General features: G+C 45.3%; 1 protein-coding gene across 1 annotated transcript in view; it reads right to left on the reverse strand.

Moving 5' to 3' along the window:
• LOC119453975 (ATP-binding cassette sub-family C member 2-like) overlaps positions 1-20,237 on the reverse strand; it is a 77,967-nt gene that overhangs the window by 11,223 nt on the left and 46,507 nt on the right. The window contains 5 exon segments of the mRNA XM_037715998.2: positions 3,433-3,591; positions 4,488-4,655; positions 14,920-15,021; positions 16,550-16,876; positions 19,098-19,408. Of these exon segments, the coding sequence (XP_037571926.2) occupies positions 3,433-3,591; positions 4,488-4,655; positions 14,920-15,021; positions 16,550-16,876; positions 19,098-19,408 (1,067 nt within the window).

Raw genomic sequence — 20,237 nt, forward strand, 5'->3', positions numbered from 1 at the left:
GAGAGTAAGCAGGAGCGGGCTCTGCTGTGAGTACTGCTATTGAGCTGCATGAAGCTTCATTGAAAAGGGCAATTTTCATGCCTCGAGGCAGAACTACTGGCGTGGCGGAACAATTCAGCGCCCACAACGTTGCGACTCCTCTCGTCAAGCACACGACAGAGCAAGGCACGAGTATACATTTTTTAGCACAGTTAATGCTGATGGGCCTAATCACGAGGTCAACGCAAGGAGCGTCAACAGTAGTTGCACAAACACGAACGGGCGTTAGGCACCATGAGGGGGCAAGCACTGCATCAAGCACACTGAGTGTATTCCTTTCTTCGTCACACGAGCTTTGTTCAGAAAGCGCGGGTAAAAGCACCTCGTTCACATGGATTTCACCATTTCCACAGTCCACAGAAGCGCCGCAGTGTTGAAGGAAATCTATGCCGAGAATTACATCGTGCGAACAGCGGGCAAGGACTAAAAACTCCAACACAAACACTTTCCCAGCCAACGTAACACTTACAGCGCAAACACCGAGGGGGTGGAGCCACTCTCCGCCCACTCCACGAAAGGTAACGGCATCGTCCCATGAAAACATAACTTTGTGGCCTAGGCGGCTCTTGAAAGTGAGGCTCATGACAGACACATTCGCACCAGTATCAACTAAAGCAGTGGTCGGCAATCCGTTAACTAGCACATTCACTTTGTTTTTGATCATCACAGCAGGCAGAGGTATTTCATCCAAAGACCGTCCGGCGACCTCACCTCCATCGGCCGCGGATGCTAGTTTCCCGGCGGGGGCGAAGATGCACGGCGCCGAGGGGACGGAGAACGACAAGGACGGTTAATTGGTGGTGTCAGGCTGCGGTCAGACGCTGGCGAATCGCTGCGTCTGATCTCGCGCGAGAAACGGTCCGTGGGAAGTGAACTGGTCCATGGGTCGTGCGAAGTACGGGTTCCAGGTGGCGAAAACATCGGCGGTGTCCTTCGTGGCTGACGGTGTTGGCGACAGTAACGAGCTATGTGTCCCGTGGAACCGCAGCTGTAGCACACGGGAGGGTCACGGTTCACTGTATACTCTTCAAAACCAATGCTTGCTCTCTGTGGGCGGTAAGCGAGTTCGTTCTCTCTTGGGTAACTCGCCTCCGGTGTTCGCTGGGATCGGTTGTATCGGTCGTAATTGGGGTCCTGGTAGTAGGGTCGACGTTGCTCTGGTCGCGTCCCGGCATCATAAGTCACGGGGCCTTGGCGATAATACCGTGGCTCTGCCCATCGTGATCGAGCGTCAGAGGGAGCGCCGCTTTCGTAAACAAGTGGTGGCTGTCGAGGCGGGAGTCTATATTCCGCTGGATAATCGGAGAAGGATGAAACGGTTGTCTCAACAGCTGGGGACGAGCATGGGTGATAAGTATCACGGTGAGTCACTTGTGAGCGCAGGCTGAGCTCTTCTCGAACTATTTGACGGATCGTTGAAGCAAGATCGAGCGACTGGTCGTTATCTATGCTTGCAACGGTCGTAACGTTGACTAATCTGCCAAACTTCGGCGTAACGCGCCTCGTCTTAAGCTGCTCGAACGTGCGGCAGTGCCGGATGACGTCGGCGACAGAGGCCAGGTTGTCTTTAGCAATCAGAAAGCTATAAACGTCCTCGGCGATTCTTTTTAGGATGTGCCCGACTTTGTCTTCCTCGGACATGCCAGAGTCCACCATCCTGCAGAGTTTTAGCACTTCCTCAATGTAGGTCGTGCATGTTTCGCCCGGTACTCGCGCGTTGTGAAAGCGTCTGCTCTGCCCTTTTCTTTTTCGTCACGGAGTCACCGAAGCTCTCTTTGATTTGCGAAACAAATCTTTCCCATGTTGTGAATGTCTCCTCGTTGTTGTCAAACCACACCAACGCGGTATCCGTAAGAAAGAACACAACGTTGGAAAGCTGGGAAGTGCTATTCTACTTGTTGTAGGCGCTCACCCGTTTGTAATGGATGAGCCATTCATCGACGTCTTCGCCCGGTTTTCCGGCGAAGGGACGTGCATCTCGTAGTTGCTGGGCAGAACTGGCAGAGGCTGGGACAGGCCGTTGCTCTTCCGCGTCGCGGGACATCTCCAACTCCGCTGGGTTCGGTGGAAGTCCAGCAAGGCGGCGGCTTCGACGAAGAACTTGCGGTATAACCTCCGTCTTCGGGTGTCGATTACCCAGCACCTTCCACCACAACTGTTACGGAGAGTTGGCAGAAATGACTTTATTTACAGGAGATGGATGATGGTGAGCGCGCAACCAGGCCTAGAAGCACTTCGTCCTCCTCTTCTTTCCAACTGCTTCTTGGATGCTCGTTACAATATATATGAGCGTTCAATTTACGTTAACTCCCACCATGATGGCGTAGTGGCTTCGGCGTAGGGCTGCTAAGCTCAAGGGCGGGGGATCGAGTACCGGTCACGGCGGCCACATTTCGATGGGGGCGAAATGCAAAAACGTCCATGTACCGTGCATGGGGAGCACGCTAAGGAACCCCAGGTGGTCAAAATTAATTCGGAGTCCCCTACTAGGGCGTGCCTCATTACCATTTTGCACGTTATACCCCAGAATGCTTTTTTTAATTTACGTTAATATTTATTTTGGTGACAAAAGGCAAATGAAATTGCAAAACAAGGCTTCATGCCCCGCGGCAGCAGAACTTGCAGCCTCAGCACGGAGCTTCGCCGTCAATATCCGTCGCTTTTTAAGGCTACGCTGGAGATATTTAAACAAAGTGACAAACTTCTGACTTCGAGCTGCCTGTACTTTTTTTAAGGCGAAGCTTTCGAAGCGAACCGCTCCGGTCGTCGCTGACCGTGGCTGCCGCTTTCGAGCAGAATAGCTCGCACACAGGATAGCAGTCCCAAACTTGTGTGTAGAGCTCATGCTAATCAGCTTATATGTCGTCTTTTCTGTACTACCCGTACAGATGTACAGGTGGTCAGCTCTTTTCATTACAGAATTACGTAGTGAATCAACAAACGGTACGTAAATGTCCTAACTGCAACACATATACGCCTTTGAGGGCATAATTCCTCCATTACAGCCAAGCTTTCTATGCCTTCCTTCCCAAGGCTCGGCGCGTCTTCTCAGCCGGCTTTCTGCCAAGTAAGGTGACTGGCCCTGGAGACAGTAGTGCAATAGTAAACTGGTCTGACCTCGGAGATGGCGTGGTGAAAAGCGGCCAATCCCGACACAGTGTGACTCGACACAGTGTGACAGTGGATCTCCGCGCCTTGCCGATTTTACGAGCCGGCACCTAATCGCTATGCTGCAATACGCGCTGCAATACCCGCTGCAGAAGGTGAACCGTTTTGCGGCATACTAATTCGCCGCTTTACGAAAGCATCGCTTCATACAGATCTCAAAACGTGCATTGAACCTGCATAGCTTCGTCTTCCAACCACTCCTGTGAGAGGGTGGACATTGCCCACCTGTGGGATAACTGTGATGACCGAGCGCAACTGATGAAGAGAAACCGAAGATATGTCGATGCCGTCGATGACGATGCGTCCTCCTGAAGGCTTCAGTACACGCAGAAGGGCAAGAATGAGGGACGACTTTCCGGCTCCCGTGCGCCCGACCACGCCTACCTGTAATTTGAAAAAGTTGCGATCAAGGGCACCCAAGTCATCAAGATAACGAGTTCAGCTCATATTAAGGATTGTTTTAAAGCGGGGACTCAAAGATAAGGCACACCATATGCCGTTTGCATAAGAGAAGTCTAAATAAAAGCACAAAGGAAACCAAACGGGTTCTCGCTTTCCTGATGCGCGAAATTCGGTTGTGTACGCCATTTCGAATACGTCTAGCTTCGCTGTTTTCAAGCCAATTTTTTATTCTTTGAAGAACTTTGTAGAGCGGTAGTATCGTCCTGGTAAATGTTCCCACGAAAGCACCATATACATAAATAGTCTAGAAATGCGGTTTGCCTTCTTCAGTATGAGCGTCGTGCGAAATCCGAAAAGTGTAAGCGTAGTTGAGTGTAAAATCCGTGCCACCTACATTTCATTATCACAGACGGGCGCGCACACCCGTACCACTTATTATGTGAACCGGATGTCCTATTAACCTCCAGAAGATGTGGTAGGCAACAAATTGCGAATGAATTAGTATGACACAATAAATGTAGAAAACAAATCGTCGTATCATTCGTTGCATTCGATTAAAATGACAACAATGTAGACGAAAGTTCGCCTTCCTCTGCAAAGCTTTCAAGCCTCAATGTTGCCACATGAAGCAGTGTAGACGCTTGTCAACTTCTGACTAAGGCTCTACCTTAATGTCGAAGAGTCCTTCACGAAGCAGTGCGTTAATTTCCTTGGTCTGCATTTCATGAAGGGCGTTAAATATATATAACGTTCCAAAGAACTAGGCGTATACTTACGAAGATATGAAGAGAAAGACATACACATATACAATAAAACAACATATAATGTTAATATATCACGTAAGGAAACGATATATTAGAGGCAGTGCCGGAGCTTACCTTCTCACAAGCTTCTATAACAAAAGTGAGGCTCTTCAAGATGGGCGGGCAGATGCCGGGATTGTAAGACGCAGTGAAATCTTCGAACGCTATCTTTCCCTGGTCTGGCCACGAAGTGTGTAAACTGGATGCGCCCTCAGCCCGCAATTCATCCACATCACAGCCGTCCTAAAACCGAAAGAGCAGACAAACAGATTAAGTGACGTCCACTTGAAGGTAGCTTAAGAAGTACTTGAAATGGGAGCAAGTAATGATGTGAGGCTCAATATATCTACTTTAAATTAATAACGGCTACTTCGGCAAGAAGTATTAGGAAAAATGCAATACGTAACATGTTGACAAAGTTACTTCTCTTTGACAGTTGCTATGTTACCACAAGAGGCACTGTCGCGGGCGACTGCAGTTGTTGCCCTCCGTACTGAGTTGTCTCTTCCCACGTTGTCCCATATTTCCTGGCGTCCGCTTGATTATTCGAATCCAACAAATGGTGTTAAAAAGGCCGGCATTATACAACAGAACTACAGAGATTTATAAGGCCCAGGATGTGCACTCCGTATTTGCACACAGAATTTACCTTTAAAATTACTACAGCAATTTTATTCTCTTCTTGAAATAACGGTAGCACTCTAAACAAAATGTCACAATTTCCTGTTGATAAATTGCCAGGCTATTTTAATAACTTCTGTCGTGGTTAGCGTCGTATGAGAAGTAGCCACTGAGGGTATGAATGCTAAGTGGCTCTTCTGCAAACGCTGCTGTGAATGAAAATAATAATAAAAAATCAATTATTCAATATTTTCTCTAACGCGTGCCCTGGAGCAACACTGGGGTCTTAGTGGTGGTGCACAAATTGTTAAACAAGAAAAGTGGAAACGTAAAGTCACTGCCAAAACAGTTGGGGGATAAAAAAATTAGATGAAAAACAGAAACCGCATAAGCAGCTGCATATTACACAACAACAACACAACAACAACAACAACAACATAATAATAATAATAATAATAATAATAATAATAATAATAATAATAATAATAATAATAATAATAATAATAATAATAATAATAATAATAATAATAATCAATCATGTTTATTTAACGTGCCCAGGAACAACCCTAAGGTCTGAGTGCTGGCGCACGCATACATTACAAACCAAAAACAAGACACTCAGGGAAAAATCATTAAAAAATAAATGAATAAAAATAAAAATTGTGAAAAGAAGAGAGTACGGACAACAAAGCGCAAAGTAAATACAAAAGAAAAAGGAGGAGAAGGGCACTTGAACAATACACGAAATTATACCACAAGGCAAAGCTCGGAAAAGAACGATGACAAGGAGTTATGAAAGATATCAAGTTCACGAAAGTAAGCGCTATAAAGATTCTGTATTCTGTGGACAGATGAGTGTTCGTGATGACAGGCAGGAACATGGAAAGGTCTATGTTCTCTGGTGATCTTGCGTGGGATGCGGAACATGACACAGCTGAGAAGTTCGGGACACGTGAGGTTACCGTGAAGGAGTTTAAAGAGAAACAGAAGGTCAGCGCGATTACGTCGGTCGCGAAGTGAAGGCAATGACAACAATCCAACAGTGCTAGTACAGGGTGCAATGTCCAGGTTTGCAAAGCGGTGATTATATATGCTTAGAAACTTTTTCTGGACACGATCTATAATGTCACTGTTGGATGTAGAAGAGCCATTCCAGACGACCGACGCCTATTCGAGTTGAGGAAGACAGATGGTTGTGTATAATTTGCGGAACGGTGTAGGAGACGAATTCCCTCGATAGTCTGCATACAGAACCAAGAGAGCGCATACCCCGCATTACAACACGTTTAGTGTGAGTCGAAAAGTCCAAGGTTGCATCAAAAAGTACACCAAGATCATTGATCTCGCAGACCTTACACAACGGCACAGAATCTATAGAATAATAAAAAGAAATACTTGCTGTTTTGCGTGTGAAAGTCATGACTTTGGTCTTAGCAGCATTCAAGGTAGGGCTATTATCCTTGCACCATTTAGAAAAGAAAAACAGGTCAGACTGCAGGGCGCGACAGTCATCAACAGTGTGAATTTTCTTTAAAATCTCGATGTCATCGGTATATAGAAGGAAAGAAGAGTTCCGAATAACAGAAAGAACGTCATTAATAAAAATTAAAAAAAGGAGTGGTCCTAATACTGACCCTTGAGGGACGCCGCTAGTTGCCAAGTAAGAAGAAGATGTTTGTCCATTGACGTTAATATAACACGATCTATCAAGAAGATAACTGCGCAAGAGATTCACAACTGACGAGTCAACATCAAAGTGCGTAAGCTTGATCAGTGCGTAAGCAAGTGGCTGACTACATCAAAAGCCTTGCTGAGATCACAGTAAATGGTGTCAAGTTGCCCCCTTTGAAGTACCGGCGTGGAGATCTGTGTCATGAAACTTGCGATATTTGTGATAGTGGAGCGGCCGGTGAGAAATCCATGCTGATTCGGAATGAGCGAGTTCTTAACAGTAAAAGACAACATGTTGTGAAGAGCAAGCTCAAAAATCTTGGACGTAGCACAGAGAAGAAAAATTGGGCGATAATTTGACACATCTGATTTACATCCAGACTTAAATACAGGAACAACACGAGTAGTTTTCCACATGTCAGGGAAAGTGGAAGTAGTCAAAGAGTTATTAAATATAGATGTCAATACTGGAGCAAATATACTGCCGTAAGCTTTTAGAATTGCGGAGGGGATGCCGTCAGGGCCGCAGGATGGGGAAGGCTTCAAGCGCTTAAGGCATTCGTGAACAAGCTCTTCATTAAACAACACCGCATTAGATGTAGGAACCATCGTGTGCTGCTGACTGACACCAGCGTTGAAACCTGCATCTTTATATAAGGAAGAGAAATGGGCTGCAAAACAATCCGCGACTGCTTGGACTTCTGCCACTCTAGAGTCAAGTAAGCGAAAACCCTCTCCATGTTTATTGGAGCGCTTACGGATATACTTCCAAAATTCTGCCGGCCGGTCGCAGGCACTTTTTTCCAAGAATGCCATATATGAATCTTGATCCCGCTTATAGAGACGTTTACTGAGAGCCCGAAAAAAGCGGAATTCTTCTCTGTACTCATTAGGCAACCGAATTATGGATTTTCGGTGTGCGCGATCTTTATGCTTTAGGGCAATTATGAGTTCAGACGAAAACCAGTGGGGATATCTAGAGCGTCTAGGCCTGTACTGGGGAATGTATTTGCGCATACTGCTCAAAACAAGCTCTGTAAACTGATCTACTTGGTCATTAACATTGCTTTTGTCGGTAACCAGTGACCAGTCGGTGGTGGACAAGGAATTATATAAACCAACATAATCACCACGCTTGAAAGCAAAGCGTGGGGATTCATTTACGACACTGGAGGAGCTCTGCCTCAGTGCTGACACAGAGGCAGTTATCTTTAGTGGCGGATGAAACTTATCGGTACGCACAAGGAAAATTTCGGAGCGAGAGACATCTAAAACCTGAGCATTCGAGATGCAAATATCTAAGACGTTGCCACAGGAATTGGCGATTAAGTTATGCTGTTGAAGGGAACAGAAAGACAGAAAGTCCAACAACAGGCTGCATTTCTTCTCTGTGTAATGATTGTAATGAGAATATCTAAGTGTGTTCCAATCAATACCTGGTGTATTAAAATCACCAAGAAGAATTACTTTGTGCTTACTCTGGGAGGAGATTACACTTTCAATGGAAGAGATGACCTCATCATACAAAAGAGGGGAAATATTCGGCTGTACATAGAACGATCCAATCAACAATTTTTCACATCGGGCTAGGCTGACTTCTAGCCATATCGACTTCCGTACACTTTCTATATCGATGCGCCGTACACATCTCAGTGAATTGTCAACTGCAATCAGCACGCCACTACTTTTTTGTTGAGATCCACTGAAGTCCCGGTCACTGCGGAAGATGTTGTAGTGCGGTGGAAAGAAGTCTGAAGACGAAATGTCACCACACAGCCAAGTTTCAGAAATAACAAAAATAGGAACAGAAGATGAGATTACATTGCAAAAAAATTCGCGTGCTTTGGTGTGAAGTCCGCGAGCGTTTTGGTAATAATCAATCAATCAATAATAATAATAATAATAATAATAATAATAATAATAATAATAATAATAATAATAATAATAATAATAATAATAATAATAATAATAATAATAATAATAATAATGTTTATTCACCAAAAAAAATACAGAGCAACACAAACAGGCCGGTCTAAGCCTCAATTGGCTTGTTGGACCGTGCCATGAACATAATACAAACGGTAAATAAAAAGATGTTGATGAGACAGAAAGACAAAGAAAAAAAAAATGACCAGAAAAAAATAAGATAACATTTGGTTATTCTACGTGAAACAGAAGTTGAAGCAGGGGAAATGATGATGACAAAGCGTTGTGGAAGTTAGTTTCACCATGACTCCTTCAATAGTTCTTTCAGCATGCTTTTTCAGCATGCAGTAATAATAATAATAATAATAATAATAATAATAATAATAATAATAATAATAATAATAATAATAATAATAATAATAATAATAATAATAATATGTAGAATTGGAAGAGGAAGAAGGGCTTTATTTTCATCTCTGAACATTGAAATGGAGTAGGCAGGAAAAAAAAGCGAATAACGCTTGACGAGATTCACACCTTTATATTGCAGGCAGTGGCAAGGGGCCATACCATATATTATGAGCCAGTTTTCCGGCGGATAAAGAAGATGCTGAAGCGTAAAGCAGACAAGAGGAGGGAGAAGTGAGGTCTATGGTTCGCCATCTTTGTTGTTGCTGCCCCACTTTTAGTCTCATTGTACAAAGTGCGAATAAACCCCTTTTCCGTAAATCTCCCTGTAACAATATGTACCACTTCTAATTAATGACATATCAGAATCTTTCTGTATAATTTTTTTTTCTTTTTGTTACAAGCGTTATGTAAAACGTGTTATTTCGTTCAACCGCTACGAAGCGGCCCTGTGTATGAGGTGGCCTGGTTTCCCTCGAGCTGCAACCTCCAGCTTTTTCGCCTGGTAATCCTCGCAAGTTTGTTATAGCATTAATTCAATTTAAATTCAAATTCACGAAAAGCAACAGTTGAAATGGTAGTTATAGTCAATTGTCTACTATTAGAGGTCACTGGTTACAAGAAAGATTGAACTATAATAAGTAAAATATAATGCTTATATAAAATACTATATGCGGGGTGATCATTTTTAAGTGTCCCGGAATTTTAGAAAATCACTTGTTGCTGATAACCTAATTGTAGTGATTCAGCAGGATTATTAAGAGAGGCGGGCATTACTTGCACGATAAATCGAAACATAACCAACTAATCAAAATAACAAATTAACGTCTTAATCAATTACCTTACGGCACCTTACGGCAGTGAACGTGCGCACATCTTGAAACAGCCGAAACCAGTCATCATGTCTTCCCCCTTGTCAATATCATTCACTAATATTCGAAGTATATTATCTAAGTGTGCTGAAGCCTCGTCTTTCCTGGAAGACAGTGATCCCGATATCATCGCTTTCACTGAAACATGGCTACACCCAGACATTCTTGATTGCGAAGTTCTTTCAGGCTCCAGCTCATTTAACATATACAGGCGCGATCGCATTCATAGGCGAGGGGGAGGTGTTCTGCTTGGCATTAAGAAATCGCTAACATCATTTGCTATCAATGCAGATTCTGATCTGGAAATCATATGGACGGCCTGCATTACATCTTCCACCAAACTATTGATAGGCAACTGTTACCGAGCACCGAACTCCGATCACTCCTTCTCAGACAAGCTGCGTGAAAGCATTGGGAGAGCACTTTAGCTCTTCCACGCAGATATCACTTACCTGTTCGGTGACTTCAATTTTCCGCAGATTTACTGGACACTGCTATCATCCCCATGTACTGCTTCATCAGGCCTCATTGATCTGACTTTAGATTTTAACCTATTTCAAGTAGTTACCCAACCTACCCGCGGTCCCAATATACCAGACCTCATCTTTACAACAGCTCCTGATACAGTCAGTAACATAATTTACTTAGATGGACGGAGCAACCATAAATTACTTCAAATCACCATTAACATTCCGCTTCCTTTCACTGGTGTAACGAGAAAACAGATTCGCGACTATTACCGAGCTAATTACGATTGCATTAATGCCGAACTGCAAGTCTTTTATGATAACATCTTGATGCCCCATTTTCATAACAGGTCTGTTGAAAGTAACTGGGTTCTTTTTAGAGACAAGCTCACAGAATTAGTATCCAAGCACGTACCACTTATCGCAATATCCAACGATAAAACTAACCCTTGGTTTACGAGAAAACATCAGCTTATGAGAAAAAATAAAAGGCGACTGTACGATGCCGCGAAGCGTGAGTGTACGCCAGATGCATGGGTTAAATATAAAAACTGCCTGAAATCATACTGTTCTGCCCTTTGTGAAGCCAAAGACAAGTATTTTTCAGAAGACTTCCCGCACTACTAAAAAATAATCCTAGTAAATTCTGGAAAACGATAGGTCAACGTAGCCTGGGAAACGATATCTCGATACATAATGCTTACAACACCCCATATTCGGATGCTGACATTCCCATTGCATTAAACACGTTTTTACATCTGTTTTTACCAAAGAAGATAATTCTAGCACCCCTTACGTCAATGATTTTGATTACCACTACATGGCACCTGTCGACATTACACTTAATTGCATTGTGCACCTGATAAATAACCTTAAAGTGTCTTCGTCCTCCGGTGTCGACGAAATAAATTCAAAAATACTAAAAAATACCACTTCAGTTTCCAGCGTCATCTTACTTCACATCTACAAACAGTCATTATCAACAAGCGAACTGCCCACTGACTGGAAAATAGGAAAGGTAGTACCCGTTTCCAAAAGTGGTAATAAGCATTCACACGAAAATTATCGCCCCATCTGTGATGTGTGGTGCGCGACGGTGATGTTTGTGGTGTGCGACAAGGTGCGTTGCATTTCAAACAAGAAGCAGACGACAAGGAGAGCGCGCGCCGCTCTACCGCGCCGCGCCGAAAACGACGACGCCGAAGACCGTCCGGCGCGTGAACACGCGGCGCAAGAAAAGAAATCAAAAGAAGAAAAGCCAATCCAATCACAGAAGAACACGAAGCCTCGAGCAGCCAATCAGAAATCGACGAATGGACCAGAGCAGCAGAAAAAGGAGCCGCGCTGGCAGTAGGGGGAGGAGTTCCAGAAGCGGCACCAGGACAAGGTCGGCCACCGGATCGGGAGTTGAAGACGGCCGTCGGGTTCCGGACCCGAGCCACCAGGACTTCACCCGGCCGGGGCCTCCTGCCAACCCATTCCTGGGCGCCGCCACTCCATCCATTCGAGAACTGCTGCCCGAGGCCGGTGAGCGTCTGCGCCCGTGGGCAGAACGAGAGCTGTCGGGCTACGGGCCCGAGCTCTACGACCAGCTGCCCGACCAGAACGTCACCACCGTCGGTCCGTGCTGCCTGTCTTCTCCCACCAAGCCAGAGCTGCCACGCTCTGGTGGCCTGTACGACGTTACGACAGCAACCTTTTGGTGAGACAAACAACGCTTATCTCGTCGTCTCGTCTCCGCTTCGCCGCGTCAAGACTGTCGTGCATACGCACACCCGCAGCCTGCCCGAACTTGCCTCATATCATTAGCGTTCCAGCTACGTGTTTTCATGTTATCGTTGTGTCTTTGTTTTTATGGGTTAATTTTCGTTTCTAGTTTCATTAAAAGTTTGTGTGTGTGTTTCTCAACAAACGGCTTTGTCCTCGATTGGGTTCTGGGAGGCTCCGCCTCAGAGAACCGCCAGAAACATTAACACAAAAGAACCTGCACATCACACCATCTCACTAACATGCATTTGCTGCAAGATGCTCGAACACATTATCGCATCGCATATCAACGATCACCTAGAATCAAATCATTTCTTCTTCCCAAATCAGCATGGATTTCGAAAAGGCTTCTCCTGTCAGTCACAGTTATTTTAATTCACTACTGACCTTCATTAAAACATGAACGATAACTTACAAATAGATTGCATCTTCCTAGATTTTTCCAAAGCATTCGATCGCGTTGCACATTGCCGACTAATATCAAAACTTTCTGTGCTTAAATTAGATTCACTAACCTTGTCATGGGTCCGTAACTTTCTTTATAACCGCCAGCAGTTCACCGTTGTCAATAATTACTTCTCTCCTCCTTCCGATGTTACATCCGGGGTGCCGCAAGGTAGCGTCCTTGGTCCTTTACTATTCTTAATCTACATTAATGACCTGCCAAATAACATATCATCCTGTATACGTATATTTGCTGACAACTGCATTGTTTACAGTTCCATAAAAAGTGCTGATGATCACCAAGCCCTCCAAAGTGACCTGGATCGCATTAACAACTGGTGTAAAACATGGCTAATGACTCTTAACATTTCAAAATGTAGCATTATCTCATTTACCCGTAAATTAGTTCGTTCGCTCTTTCATTACAACATCAATAACAACAGATTGACTAGAACCACATGGTATAAATATCTAGGCGTTCACCTCACACAATATCTTTCCTGGGTCGACCATATAACTAACATTTCTGCTATTGCTTCTAGATCATTGGGGTATCTTCGTCGCAATCTACAATCCACTACTCCTCACGTACGTAAACAGGCCTATCAAACATTTGTCCGACCCCAGTTAGAGTACGCATCATCCATTTGGTCACCTCACCAAAAATTTTTAACACAGAAGTTAGAAGCTATTCAGAACAGGGATTGTCGTTTTATTACGCGGAATTATAACAACTTGTCCAGTGTAACCCAGCTAAAGCTCGAACTTTCACTCCATCCATTAACATTACGTCGTGACATTGCGCTTTTGTCTCTCTTTCATAAATATGTCACTGGCACTCGATCACCGCTAGCACAATTACAACGTTCCTCTCACTTATCGCACCGATTACACAATGACTTCAGCTACGCCTGTGTCTACGGCACCAATAATGCTTTTAACTACTCGTCACTCCCGCGTGCCATACCACTGTGGAATGATCTTCCAAACAGTATCGCCCTTCAGCGTAATCCCAATAAATTTCGCGAGCTTCTCATCAACCATTTCACTGATAATGCTTAGCTGGTCCATTTGCTCCCATGTTTCATGCATCCCCCCTCCCCCCCCCCCCCCTTTTTTTCCTTTTTTTTTTCAAAGTGATGCTGTTGCATTAGGTTCTGTCTGTTATCCCAACTAGTACCGGTAAACTGCGTAGTCTGTTTCACTACGCTTCATTCGATCTGTCCAACACGCTGTTGAATGTCTTTTGTGCTTCAAACTTGCCCATTCATGTGACATACATATGACTAGTTTTTTACTTGGACTTTTTTTTTTTTTGCTGTTGTTCATTTTGTTCTGCTTGTTCTTACTGGCTTTGATGTGAACCCAATTTGTGCTTACTTTGTTCTTACTTTGTATCCCCCCCCCCCCTTACACAATGCCTCTGCGAGGCCTGTAAGGTACTTGTAAATAAAATAAAATAAAAATAAAATATTGCACTTTACGAATTGTAGGTGCTCAGACTGCAAGGCGTATACTTAGCACGAATTTACAGAATGGCACCAGCGAAGATGTGTGCCATCAAGCTCACCATAACTATGCAGTGTTGCACCACTTACCTTTTTTTTTTTTTTTCCAGAACGCTCTTTGATGCATGAAGCACAAAAGTAACTGGGACGCCTATGTATTTCGTCCCACACTTTGGGGCATAATACGCGTATCTCGAGACCGGTGTGATCGTGGATATTCATTCGAAATGAATACGCCTTGTGAGCTCACCGCCTACAATTCGTAAATTGCAATATGTGCCGTAAAGCAATTAATTAAGAAGTAATTAGTGAATGTTTGTTACTTAGTTCAATATGCGTTTTGATTTCTCGTGCTAGTAATGTCCCCTTCTTCGAATATTCCAATTCAAGGACAAGAATTATGCTATCAGCCACAGGCGATTTCTAAAATTTCGGAAAACTTAAGGATGATCCCCCTGTATAATATAACGCTATAAAATAAAGCAAGCTAGCATAAATATTTAGTTACTTGTCCGTATAAAACACCAGTAATTACAACAGCATTCATCCTGACATGAGCAACACTATGTAATGTTGCTACGAATTGCTCACATTGCTGATATCGATATTTGTGCGAGTTAGTTTGTTGAGAATCACAGGTAGCTGCTATGCATGGCATTTAGTATCCATAGCCTTTTCTTACAACTGGCAACGTTCCCTGTGGTTTGTTACGGCGCGGGCAATAGCGTTACGGGCCAGCAGTTTTTTTTTTCTTTTTTTTTTAAGGGGGCACTCACTACGAATGTTATTTCAAGCAAAATATGTGTGCGAAAACATTTCTCACCTCGGGTGGAAGCCTGGTGTACTCGACTGCGCGCTCGAATGCGATAGAGGACATAAAACAGAAGAAAAGCGACGCATTGATGGCCGACAGTAGCATCGGAATCTATCGGGAAAATAAGAGACGGTGTTACGTCGGTGATTTACAAATACGTACTCAGAAATAAATGTCTCGTTATTAATTTGTGCTGGTTGTTTTCAAAAAAGGTGGCCCTTGTGACTACAGATGGATCCTAAATGCTATCATTCCAGACTCGTGAGCCCATTTGGGTCTGTAACACAAACTCTACAGGCTTCATGTTCAATTCTTGCTGCACCAGACTACTTAAAAGACAATCAAATGCCAGCAGACTGAAAGCCGTCAAAATTATGAATAGAGAAGAGAAGCCCAGAATAGAGAAGCCCCTGACCGAAATAAAAAAGCTTACTTCAGTGAATGCGTTCTAAACGCTCCCTGTACACATTTAACCATAGAATAAAAATGGCTATCTAGAGGAAACTCTGGCGTTGGTTGTCTATGGAAAGAACGAGCATGGCAATGATGGTTAGCACAAGGATTTGCGGAAACTTTGTCCATCTGACTTCAAATGACATTGTGATTTTGCGAGTTCATCATTTGTGACAAAATATTGGGTTAAAAACACAGCAATTCGCTGTGATGATGCCTCAGGACAGTCTTATTAGCTTCAGTGTATAAAAATGTAGATTTTTGTGAACTTTTGGTCGATAAAGCCAGATACAGAGCAGTAGTAAATAAAGCTAAAATAACATCCGAATCCACAACCACGAAGATCAGATAAATTCATGTCTTAACCATCATTCCCAACATCGCCCGGCCAGAACTACCTCTAGTAATTTTAGTAGGAAACTGTATGCACTATATCATTAAAGGTGAAGATAAGGTCAAGCAAGCATAACAATTAGGTGAGGCATAGTAGTTTACTGTTGGTTTGTGCTTTCCCGTAATCTTTTTTCTAGCCCAAAGACTTTGCTTACTCACGGCTGCGACCCTTCACTTCACATAAAACAAAATAGAGCGTCACAACAAACAGTCATTAGTCACTTGACGCCTGTATTTCTTTCTATCGTAGAAAGATTCATATCTTGTGCTGATTATCGTACTGATATTTTCGTACCGAGGTCATCATCGATCCACACGTTCCGAAAACAAATGCCCCTTTCGTGGCCTTCAGTCACTATCGTTTTCAAAATCGTCTCAAAATCGTTTTCTGCAATGCTTGAAACCGACAAACCGACACGCGGACCCTTATAATGCGAAGCCCGATCATCACAGACCCACGCAAGCTCGCAATACAGCCACAATTGCTTGCCTTTCACGGACATGCTGCAATGTCTGGGGAGGTATTCTGTAATAATCCATCTAGTGGACATGTCCTTTTCGTCTGCTGCTGAAGTGCTCATTGGCTGTGGTGCCTGGGTCCTCCTGACGTGCACCCCAGCCCAGCCAATCAGAACTTCAACAGCACACGAACTGGACATGTCCACTAGGTCAACTCTTACAGAATACCTCCTATGCATTGTTTTAACGCTCTTGGGCCACTTCCGCAGCGCAACACACCCAATAGCAAGTGTTCACTGCAACTGAGCTGCCGAATGAGCGTGCCAAGGCTAACCGACATGGCTGAAGTGAGCGACAGGCCGACTCCACTCGGTGACCGAGGCGCCGTCGAGAAGAACATGACGAGCACCAAGGTGAGCAGGGCGCAGAGTCCCGCCACTCCTCCGGCGATGCGCGTGAAGCGCACGGCCGCGGCCAGCGCCCAGAAGTATCTCGTGGCGCCGTCCAGGAGGCGGTAGAAGCGCCCGCACACCAGCGCCACGGCACCGTAGCAGCGCACGCTGCTCATGGAGTCTCGGGTCTCGGTCAGGTGCTGCAGCACGCCCGACACGCACGCTCTCTCCAGGGAGCGAAGCACGTTGGAAGCCCGCACGGTCACGGTCTGCGCGAATGTACCCACCACGAATGGCTAACATTGAGGGTGCGAAAACGGTGACCTTTGAGCGCGCCTGCAGCATGCTATTGCAGTCCTTTTACGCAGCATAGTATCCGTTTCTGGAATGACATTGCACAGAACCTAGCACCAGAGCGAGATCACGCAAACTGATCACGATCAGTTTTGCGATGATCTTATAAAAAATACCTATGCTCCAAAATATGTTTTGAATTTGCCCCTTCCACCATTGCCCTTGTCTATAGTACTGTTGCCGCTGAGTTGATTTTTTCTTCGTTGTTGCGTTGTCATTTTTCTTTTTTACACTTTTAATGCCATTGTTACTCCCTTCCTTCTTTAGTGTATCTTATTTTTTTTTTTGCTCATTCGCATCTTTCTGCACTAATCGATGTTTTACTCTGTTAAAGTGTATTGTATTTTAATATTTAGGGATGTATTTACTGTACTGCCCCCCTTACACAATACCTCACGAGGGCTCTGTAAGCTACTTATAAATAAACAAAAATATAGGAGCCCTGACAAACGGCTTGTGTCCCTCGTACGTGACTCAACTTAAACAAATTATTGGCCATTTTGCAAGCCTAATATGGATCACACCGATTCTTTAATTCCTCTATGCGTGGAGGTTAACATCCCAAATCAACTCTAGGACTGTGAAATACACAACGGTGTCCGTTGTGGAAGGCTCTACATTAATTTTGACCGCCGGGGGTTCTTTAAAAAAACGTGAATATAAGTATACAAGCATCCTTGCCATTTCGGCTGCTTCGAAATGCGGCCGGGAATCGATCCCGCGACCTCGCGCTCAGCAGCAGAACGCTATAGCCACCACTGCATGAAGTTGATCAGTTCGCGAATACGAGTGCTCAGAACAAAAGGAAAACACATTGCCCAGAAAACCAATAGTGCTCCATTTCAACGACTGGAAGCAGCATTTATTAAAAGTGGCGATATTAAAGATAACGTCCCCGGGAGGTATTTCCGAAGCCCACTCTTACAGTAAACCTGTCAGTGCCACCCACGGAGGAAGGAAAGCGCATACGAGAGGCCCCGGTCAGCACGGACGTGTTGGAGAAAGTGTGGGGGAAGCTAGGCGCTGTTTTATTGCGATAGCAATTGTATGGACACTCCAAAGCAGATTTCTGCCGTCAGCGTCGTCGTGAGGTTCCGTATGACGTCAAAGGCGATGAAATTGTCGCCGCGCGCCGAACGCTGTATGTGCGAGTGGAAGGGCGCGAGAGACGCGCGCTTTCACGGGGAGTGAACGCACGGCGGAGAACAAACGCGTGTTCTGCGCCGTGCTAAGGGCTGCAGAATTAAGCATCTCTTTCCTCCTTTACAATCACCATATATGTAGAGCGAATTCAGACACGCGATAGGCCGTGGGGGGGGAGGCAGGCGACGTTTAGCTGCGGCACAAAATGCCTATTTATATTTAAAACGTTGTGAGGCGAGTGAGTGAGTGAGTGAGTGAATAAACTTTTATTGGGTCCAGCAAAACGCGATAAAACGCGCACCCGGCTAATCCCACGACGGGACTGACAGGTCTAGCCTGCCAGCTCCATCACGGGCGCGCTGGACGGCCAGGATTTGGTCTTCAAAGAGGGGACTTCGCAATGTTGGGAGGCGAGAAGGTGGTAAAGACTTCCGGCGTTGCTCGGCGAGTGTCCCGTTCTGATCTCGTCGAAAACCTTAGAGCCGCCCCTAGAGGCACCGGCAACAGTCACCAACGCCGCGCGCGTTCTTTGCGAACGCGGGAAAAACGCCGACGGCGTCGACAACAGTTCTGCGCGTTGCTGGTGCTGCTGCATGTCCAAGTTCATACAGCTGATAAAACTACTATCCTTACTCCGTATAGCTCTCTACTAATTTGCTATCGAAATTGATGCTTCGCCTTTCGGTGAAACTGCGACATTTGTTTATATAAATACGAATTTGGTGCCACAGCTAAACGTCGCCTCCTGTCCCTCCCGTCACCCCACGGCCTTTTGCGCGACAGAAGAAGTCGCGTTTGCTCTCGGCCGTGCGTTCGCTTCCCGTGAAAGCGCGCGTCCCTCGCGCGCTTTCACTCGCACATGCAGCATACGGCGCGCGGCGACGATTCCATCGCCGTTGGACTCTATACGGAACCTTACGGTGACGGCATAAATCCGCTTGGAGTGTCCATATAATTGCTATCGCAACAAAAGCGTTTCCGTGTCACACTCACCACAATGACAAGGTAGACTCCGGTGGCGACAACTCCCAGGAGGCAAGCTGTGAGAGCCTGCGTTCCCACGACGGCCAGCCTCGCAAGTACCACCGTGATAGTCTGCAGCACTTCTTTCGTTGTCACGTAGAACTGGCAGTCGACATAGTTCAGGTCGCTGGAGAAGCGGTTCAGCAATCTGCCGCGAGGGGTCGCCTCGAAGAAGGAAACGGGACAAAGCAGCACGCGCCGGAGCATAGCACCGTGCAGACGTGATGACAGACGCCGGAAGGACAGCGCCAGCAGAAGGCCAGCCAGGGAGCCGAACACCACTGCAAACACAACAGGAACATTGCGAGATGGCGAAAAAAGGAGGGATGTAAAGTGCCGAACGGGTTTGTGGAATATGTCCGCGAACCCGAAGGCATAGATGAGAAGCAGCTTAAGTACCTCACAAACCTGAGATATACAATCTGCCTAAAAGGTGCTGCGTATACCAATGCCGTCGGGTGGCGCCGGCAAGGGGCACTCGCGGGGGCAAAGTAAACCTGTCCGCCATAAAGATTAGCAAAATGCGACTGGAGGTTTGGTGGCATAAACGTAGGGAGTCCACAAACAACGGAGGCGTACAAAAACGAGGTTCCCAATCCAGAAAATTTGATACTAGGAATTCCTTGTGTGTTTAAACAAAAGATAGGTAGGACATTAGGCAAAATAAGAGCAGGAGCTTGGTGGCGCAACCCACCGCCCCCTGTTTCAAAGGGGACGTTCATATCATCCATCCACCCTGCGCCACCTCTCCTCGCAGCAGCCGAAACTAGGACAAAAGGTCCATGCAGCGGATTCCATGCAGGGAAGGTGGTCATCAGGAGGACGAGAGTCCGCACAAACGACACAGCCTATTTCACTTCCTTCACTGATTTTTGCAATGTGTGTCTTTTGTCACTCCATTTAATTTGTTAAGCGGCTTGGTTTAAGGCACCATGCAGGACACTATACCCTTAGGATCTGCTCTAATGTGCCCTATGCACAGTTTTGACACAGAATTGTGGCGATACAATTTTGTTGTCATCTGCCTCTAGGTGATTTGCTTAGAGAAACTTGACATGAGAATTTCAGAACCACTCCACTGTGCGAGTTCTCGGTGATCAGGAATAGGTT

Source organism: Dermacentor silvarum, chromosome 5, assembly GCF_013339745.2.
Source record: "Dermacentor silvarum isolate Dsil-2018 chromosome 5, BIME_Dsil_1.4, whole genome shotgun sequence".
NCBI classification, from domain to species: Eukaryota; Metazoa; Arthropoda; class Arachnida; order Ixodida; family Ixodidae; genus Dermacentor; species Dermacentor silvarum.